This window comes from Zea mays, chromosome 1 (genome assembly GCF_902167145.1).
Source record: "Zea mays cultivar B73 chromosome 1, Zm-B73-REFERENCE-NAM-5.0, whole genome shotgun sequence".
Taxonomy (NCBI): Eukaryota; Viridiplantae; Streptophyta; class Magnoliopsida; order Poales; family Poaceae; genus Zea; species Zea mays.
Genome location: NC_050096.1, coordinates 275,518,271 through 275,526,094, shown reverse-complemented (window position 1 = coordinate 275,526,094; position 7,824 = coordinate 275,518,271). Strand labels below are relative to the sequence as shown.

The following is a 7,824-nucleotide window of genomic DNA, read 5'->3' as shown; positions in this document are numbered from 1 at the left end:
CCGACGCCGCCCTGTCTCCTCGGCTCCTCTCTCCGATCCAATGGCCTACGCCGCACGCCTCGTAGCCAAGGTCCACCTCGCCGCGACGCCGCAGGCCGAGCCGCGCCACCTCTCCAGCTTCCGCGTAGGTAAGCGAGTTGGCGCCTTGGCGGTATGTTGCATCTATTGCTTTGTTGTTCCGCGCCGTTGGGTATCTTGATTGCGCTCCCTCGATCGGGACAAATCCGAGATCGATCTAGGAGAAGCGACTAGCCTTCGTTGTGAGCGCCGGCCGTCGGCGAAGCGCCGAGTCAAGCTAGTTGGCTGTCCCTTTCCATCTCACCTACCGCCATCAGTGACCTCCTTGTTTTTTTCTTTTATATAATCTCAGCAACGATAACTTGGGTCTTAGACTTTGGGAGTGCTGCAATGAGATTATGCTTTAAGCTTTTCCTGTTCTGTGAAACAAACTAAGGTTCTTGTTCGCTGATCAATTAATGGAATGATCAAAGGGATCTGTGTAAATTCTTTTAGCAAGTTTTGATAACTTAGCATTACTTGATTAGTTGATTATTATCCTAACGATTGCCACAAAGACAACAATAAAAATCAGGATTCACAGGAGTACTTCAATTTGTCATATTTGTTTGATTATAATAGATATTTTGACTGATCGTGCAGGAGCACTCAGTCGATCCACAACCGTTCAACGGCAAAAGTTTGTTGCTAAATCTGCTATCTCGGCTGTGGAAAGTGGTGATACATTTGTTGGAGTAAAGCAAAATACTAGACCTATCATAGTCATAGACAACTATGATAGCTTCACATATAATTTATGCCAGGTAAAAGCAATATTCTGCTGCATTACTGGTGGAAAAACTTTTCCGTGCATCATGGTAACTTCAAAAGAAATTTAGGTTGGTGTTGTGATGACATCATTGTTCTGGAGGAGTGAGTCTTTCCAGTTTCTACACTCTTTTCAGTATATTTTGTTTTTGGATATTTAATTGGACGAACTTTGGCATTGCCCAGTTATGTCTATGGTTAATGAAGTTGGCATAAGCAATCAAAACATAGTTATGACTTTTCTGAGAAACATCAGGGATTAGGAACTAAGTACGCAACTTAAAAAATACTATAATATGTTGCTATAAGAGGACGAAAATGGATGCCCAATGGAAAATATGAACAAATATGCATGCTTCAAAGGAAGTAAGGAACAAAGAAGATCTCACATATATAATCTCTCTTATGGATTGTACTGGTTACTGAAGTTCCTAACATTTGTCTATATGCAGTACATGGGAGAGGTTGGAGCTAATTTTGAGGTTTATCGCAATGATGAGATCACTGTGGAAGAAATTAAGAAGTTGGTAACCGTTCCTTCCTATATAAAGTTCCACAAGTTTACATGTTGAGTTGTCTTGATAATATCACTTGCAGTTTGTTGCTTGTTCTACAGGATTTCTCCTAGAGGAATACTTATTTCCCCAGGCCCTGGTCAGCATTTCTCTGTACTAATTCCATTCCTTAATGCTAACAAATGAGATGCTACTGAACACAGTCTTAAAACCTACTGTATTTTTTGGCATGTCTTTATTTAAAAAAAAAAATGAATGGCAGGCACTCCTCAAGATTCAGGAATATCCTTGCAAACAGTTACAGAGCTTGGGCCCTCAATACCGTTGTTTGGGGTTTGCATGGGTTTACAGTGCATTGGAGAGGCATTTGGAGGTCTGTATATGCACAAGTTCTTCACTTGAGTAGTATGGACTTCAAACCTGTCTTATTTTCTTGTTTTATGTTTGTAGGGAAGGTTGTTCGATCCCCTTACGGCGTTGTGCACGGAAAGGGCTCCCTTGTTCATTATGATGAGAAACTTGATGGAACTCTGTTTTATGATATTCCTAAGTATGATCCTTTTTGAAATCTTCCCTTCCACCGGGTTTAATTGGCATACAACTTATCATCTTGTGTTTGGCCCACCCATTTATTTCCCTAGAAAAAGTTAAAAAGTTAATACAATCTAGGCCAGATTACAATGTAAGTAGCCTACTAATTAGGAACATAGGCAATACGCTCAGAACAGTTGTGCTTAAGTGCAAAATTATAAGTGATTTGGGAGCATAAAAGTTTGGTTTAGTGCAAATGTGCTGTGTGTTTTTAATTAAAAAAGATACTTCACTACGGTACAATCAAGAATCAACGTGGCAATCCAACAAAAAAATATGTTGGCAATCTAGAACTTGGGTTCACTAAATCATAATGAAGTCTATGCTGAGAGTTGTGTTATTAGACCTGCCATCGAAGCTTCCTTTTTTGTGCCATGACAGAGGCAGGCTAGCTTCTTATTGTTCCATTATTAGTTTTGCCACAAAGGAAACACTGTTGAACCATCTTTGTTTGCTTAGTTAGCTTTTGTTAATGTGCATCCTAGAAGTTACAGATAGGTAACAAAGCTAGTTTGTCTTGTCCTATATTTGGAGCATCCATTTAGGTTACTGCAAATATAAAGAATATGTACTATTTTTGTTCTTAAAATAAACATTACAGGAGAGACCGAGAGACGCCTTTACTAACTCCTTTTCAAATGGAGACTTTTCTTGTTATTTTTGTCACTATTTTCAAGAGGTGATTGTGAACGGTAGTTTTGGGATTTTCAAGCTCGATATAATTAGCATCGTTTACATACAAAAACCACAACAGGATGTCAACATTTTCGACAATGAGTTTGGTCATTCGTTACCTGTGAATATGCTAATCATTAATGTTTAGAACGGAAGGAATGCATGCACACGACTCATACTGCTATTTAACATGGGCTAAAGAGAATCACTTCAGTTATAATAGGCTAAAGATTCATTTCGAGACTTTCTTTCCAGTAGTAGGTATTCAATGCTGAAAGTTTGTTTCCTTATGCAAAAGTCTGATGGCTTTGTACTGCAGCCCATTCCAGGCTGGAAGGTATCACAGCCTTGTAATCGAGAAGGATAGTTTCCCGCATGATACCCTGGAAATTGTTGCGTGGACAGATGATGGGTTGATCATGGCTGCTCGCCACAGGATATACAAACATATTCAGGTTTGCTCACATGTTTTTTTTTATCTAACAACATAATGTGAAGCATTATTTGAAATCATGTAATCTGGAAATTTACGTGTTCATCAACACAAGTTGTATTCTAGGCTCACCTCTGGATCATTCACCAGTACAATGCATAACTAAATAACCAAGGGAAGCAGATTAGATTTTCATTGAATTCTGACTTGGGATACATGGGAATGTTTGCATAGGCTGCTTGAATTTGGCTGTTGACTTGTTGATGAGACTCGGTCCCGACTTTACTGGTAGGATCGCGAACAAACTAGCTAGCTGATGGTTTACACTTTAAGTCTTTAAACCCGATGGTGGATGATTGGCTAGGATGTCCTTGGGTAGGTTTGCATAGGCTACTTGAATTTGGCTACCAGGAAACCAGATCAAAACTATACTTCCTGTTCTTGTTTTCAGTAGACAGTAGTGCCTCTATCTATCAGCATTCTGCAAGTGTACTTGCTACACCATTGCTACTGTGTACTGTGGTGAGCTGCAGTCTTTTTCCAAATCAAACCGGACTGTTTCTCTCTTTTCCTACCTTAGTTTTTATACATATAGAAAACAGAGACAAGTGATCGTTTTTAAAAAGCATCGCTGTTGTCCATTTTGAGTCTACATCCATGAACGTTCTTATTATGCAGGGCGTGCAGTTCCATCCGGAGAGCATCATAACTACTGAAGGGAGGCTCATGGTCAACAATTTTATCAAGATTATTGAAGGCTACGAAGCCTCGAATTGCTCTCCGTGATTTATCTAGTTGGAAGCAGCAGCAGCCCTGCGTGGGGCGGGTGACAATAAGATGATGTAAAAGCTTGTAACTACATAGCTCGAACATGTAAACTCAGATGTATATGTTCGGATGTCACAAACTCACGACACTCAGAGTCCAACTACTGTACATGGTCGCATGTGGCGTGTCGATGTCAAATCAAATCATTGAACTTTTAGCTCGGTGACCGCTATATTTGTTTTTTTACAGTAGTTACCACTATATTTGTTCATTTGGCATCTAATTCCTTGTTCACTTGACATCTAATTCCAAGCGAACAAAACGAACTAGCAGTTCGGTGTAGTTCAAAGCAGTAAGTTTTGGATCAACGCCCAAAAAAATATTGATAATGATAAACACATTTTTTTTAAAAAAAACTGCATCCCTATTCACGTGCCAGATACACACAAGAATTCTGTAGTACGAAATGGCCGTGCTCCCAGAACGACTACAGAACTCAAATCATCACGACGGCAATCTGCAACGAGAATGATAGCTTCGCTAAAGAATTGGCTAGGAGCATATAATTCCTTACAATTTGCAGAGGGTATAATCAGAAAACACAGCACCCCGACCCCCGGGCAGCACAGATGTTACTAAAACCTATCGTCTGAATATCAGGCTAATGACATTTGGTCTTTACAATACTGTGATGCAATAAAACTGGGCAAACCATTGATACCATCGTATACACTAAGTTCTTGTTCGGTTATTTCAATTTTATGTGGATTAAACAAATATTGGAATGGATTGAGATGTATTTTGACTTGCTATGAATTTAAATCAACTCAATACCATCCAATTCACATATATTAACGGTGAAAAACATGGCCTAAGGGGAGTGGTAACAGTCTAACATCATTGTACAACAGCCTTTCCGAAGCCCATAGACATTGTGAGACAAGATCCGTAAACCATGAATCGTTCTTCACTTAGGATGACCATCTTAGCTGGTCACGAAATGGTACCGGGAATCCACAAAGCTCTCAACGTCCCAGAGGAACGATCCGAAGGTAACAGCCTCCAGGATCAGCCTTCTCAGCCCAGCAAAGCTTATCCTAATATGCTCATCCTTGGAAGAATCAAGGGTGCCTTCAGGTGTGATCACAATCTCTGGCTTCCCAAATAGCGCTTCCGTGTGCTTCTCAATGATGCCGAAGGCCTCCTTTGACCTGACTGTCGCATACCTCTGGAGCGTATCGGAATCAAACGACATGACATACGACCTAAGGCGGCAAGGCTTGATAGATTGGCTGGGCCCTCCTGTGCTGAAGGCAGGCGCGGTCCACGAGCCCATCTCTGGATGAGAGCTAGAAGTCTGAGCTGAAGGCATCAAGTCGGTCATCATAACTTGATTCAAAGCGCTGTCTTCCTCTTCTGACCCCCAAGGGAGGCCCTTCATTGTCTTCTCGAGCTGGAACCTCTGGTCAACTCTCTTCAGGAAATAACCGTACATCACAGATGCAGCATAGACCTGGCCAACACGGAGCTTACTTATGGCTGCGATAGTGGCGTCACCTTGACGCTGCCCCAGAATGAGGGTGAGGTGATTCTCGATCATTTCATAGGCCTCATGCGAGTGCAGACGTTGAAGCTTTTCTTCCACAGTTTCTGCCCACTGATCAACTCTTCCAGAAGGATCGGTGGAGCGTGAGAGTGCTGGAACCAGAGAGACACCAGCTTCAACGAACTTCTGAACAACCAGAGCATAGAGTATCTCCTCCAAAGTCCTTCTCCGTTCCTTCTCTTTTACTTCAGCAATCCGCCTATTTCAAGAAAACAAGGGAAATTAGCCAACATCTCTCCAATAATCCAAGTCACAGGAAACAATTAGTTCGTTGTTAGAAGTAAATAAGATTGAACTTTGACATGAACTTTGAATATTCTCATTTTATAGGAAACTACAGTATGACTCAACAAACAATTCTAAACCATAAATATCAATTGCTCATACATGAACTACAGTCACTCTATCTCAATCAGAAAGGCTAGAATATTTTGTCATTTTTCTTCTCTACGGATCGCGCAATTGACAATCAGTTCCTATGATATGACCATCTCCCTCGAACAACTCTGCAGATACATTCCAATCCTACATAATGTCTTAGGCAGTGTTCGATTATTCTCCAGTCCAGCCTTGTTCATTTCATCCCTAAACCAGGGGGTTGAGTGGGATTTTGACTTGTTGGGGATTAAATCGCTCTCAATCCTCTATTTCCCTTGGCTGGGGGAGAAACCGAACGAAGCCTCCATGGAAATTGGAGGGGATTGAGAAGGATTAGGGGGGGATTTTGACTTGCTAGGGACTGAAACCCCTCGATCCCGTCCAACCCTTGGATTGATTTGTAAGGATGTAAACAGGCATCCCTAAAATGCACGAGTTAATCTGCGCTGGATGCAGCAATGACAACTAGCCTTGATAGATTGACAGTTATACAATTCCTATGTGACAGGCTGTTATGGGATAACTCAGAACAAACATCTTTACCAAATCACTTCTTTTATCTAGATGCACCGTAAGTAACAAAGGGAACAAACTCACTGGCTAAAAACCACAATTACCTGTACAGCACGAGGTCGCCACCTGTCGGAGCCAGCTTGTCGCCAGCATCGCTCTCCTTATCCTTCTCCTTGTCGGCCTCGCGGTCGGTCTGGAGCTGCTCGAGCTGCTGCTCGGCAGCGGCAGACAGCAAGTGCGGGTGCGTGTGCAGGATTTGCGAGAGTAGCTGCCCCGCCGGCGATTCCATCCTGAGAGGCGCGATCGACGAGGACGGTGGCAGAGACTCCGAGGGGGACCAGGATGCCCTGACCACACTGCTTCGCCTCCTAGTAGACCTAGAGGTGAGCTGCTGCCGCCCGAGACCCTGCGCAGTCCATTTCCGTGTTCAGACTTCAGAGAAACCGATTGTTACGAAGATACAAAATGAACAAGTTGCAGCATAATTTTACCAAATCATTCCTACACAAGAAATAATACAAAAACAAGAAAATAGATAAGCACGCCACAGCGAAAATGAAGATGATAAGATCAAAAGTGCTCTCTCTCTCTCTCTCTCTCTCTCTCTCTCTCTCTCTCTCTCTCTCTCTCTCTGCTCCTACCTTGATGGAGCCGAAGGCGAAGCTGCGTCTCCGGTCAAAGGCGAGCGAGGCGGCGCCCGGGGCCGCGGCCCGCCACGTGGGGCCAGCGGCGGCGGCGGCGGTGGTGGCGGTAGGCGACCTGAGCGCCGCGGCTACTGCTGCCGCCTCCATGCGCCGATTCGAAGCTTAGACTGCGCGAATCTGGCCGGAGCCCGTGCGAACTCGAGGGTTTGGGGACGCGGAATAGAGGATCTTGTCTGCGGTGGTTGGCTGGAGACTGGGAATTCGTTGCGGCGAGCAGAGGTTTCGGTTGGGGGCCCCAGTTATAAAGGGCGACGCCGTGGGCTCGCTGGTAGTCAGAGCACGCGGACGGAAACGAGACAGCAGTCGCCATGTTCTCCTCTCGCGTGTAAGAACAGGTGGCGAAATTTTATTTTATTTTCTTTTTCCAGGTCCAGTCTTTTCATGTGTGAATAAAACTGAAAGAGATAAAAATGAAGTAAGCGTACACGCAGGCCGGAAAGTTACTGCTCATAGCCGATGGAGCAGGTGTCACGGCATGCAAGTAAAGCTGTATATATATCTCAAAAGCATAAGATGATTAAAAAAAGGACTTGTCGACCGTTTTTTTCTGGAAAAATGTCACTGTAGCATTTCGTCATAAATACAAACATGACACCCAGCAGCGCCACCTTGCTATGTAATGTACTTGAATTTGGACGAGTGGGCTCTACCCAACCAATGCTAGGAGGTGTTTGGTTGTCTAAATGTTAGTCACTTTAGATCCCTGAATTGCTAAACAATATAACTAAAGTAGACCTTTTAAATATAAATTATATAGGAACTAAAATTAAAGTTTAAAAGGGTGACTAGGGCTTGTTTGTTTCAGCTTAGGCCTTA

At 43.1% G+C, this 7,824-nt stretch overlaps 2 protein-coding genes across 2 annotated transcripts; one reads left to right on the top strand and one right to left on the bottom strand.

Moving 5' to 3' along the window:
• Positions 1 to 4,065, top strand: LOC100383739 (Anthranilate synthase beta subunit 1 chloroplastic). The gene is made up of 8 exons (NM_001362125.1): positions 1 to 128; positions 661 to 821; positions 1,278 to 1,348; positions 1,442 to 1,479; positions 1,603 to 1,713; positions 1,791 to 1,890; positions 2,926 to 3,061; positions 3,718 to 4,065. Exons 1-8 carry the CDS (start codon positions 41 to 43, stop codon positions 3,823 to 3,825), a joined length of 813 nt encoding a protein of 270 aa, NP_001349054.1. The 5' UTR covers positions 1 to 40; the 3' UTR covers positions 3,826 to 4,065.
• Positions 4,066 to 4,638: 573 nt separating this feature from the next.
• Positions 4,639 to 7,200, bottom strand: LOC100276591 (uncharacterized). Its single transcript, NM_001374066.1, has 3 exons — positions 6,946 to 7,200; positions 6,409 to 6,710; positions 4,639 to 5,612 (listed from the first exon to the last, which is right to left on the bottom strand). Exons 1-3 carry the CDS (start codon positions 7,093 to 7,095, stop codon positions 4,793 to 4,795), a joined length of 1,272 nt encoding a protein of 423 aa, NP_001360995.1. The 5' UTR covers positions 7,096 to 7,200; the 3' UTR covers positions 4,639 to 4,792.
• Positions 7,201 to 7,824: the final 624 nt, after the last annotated feature.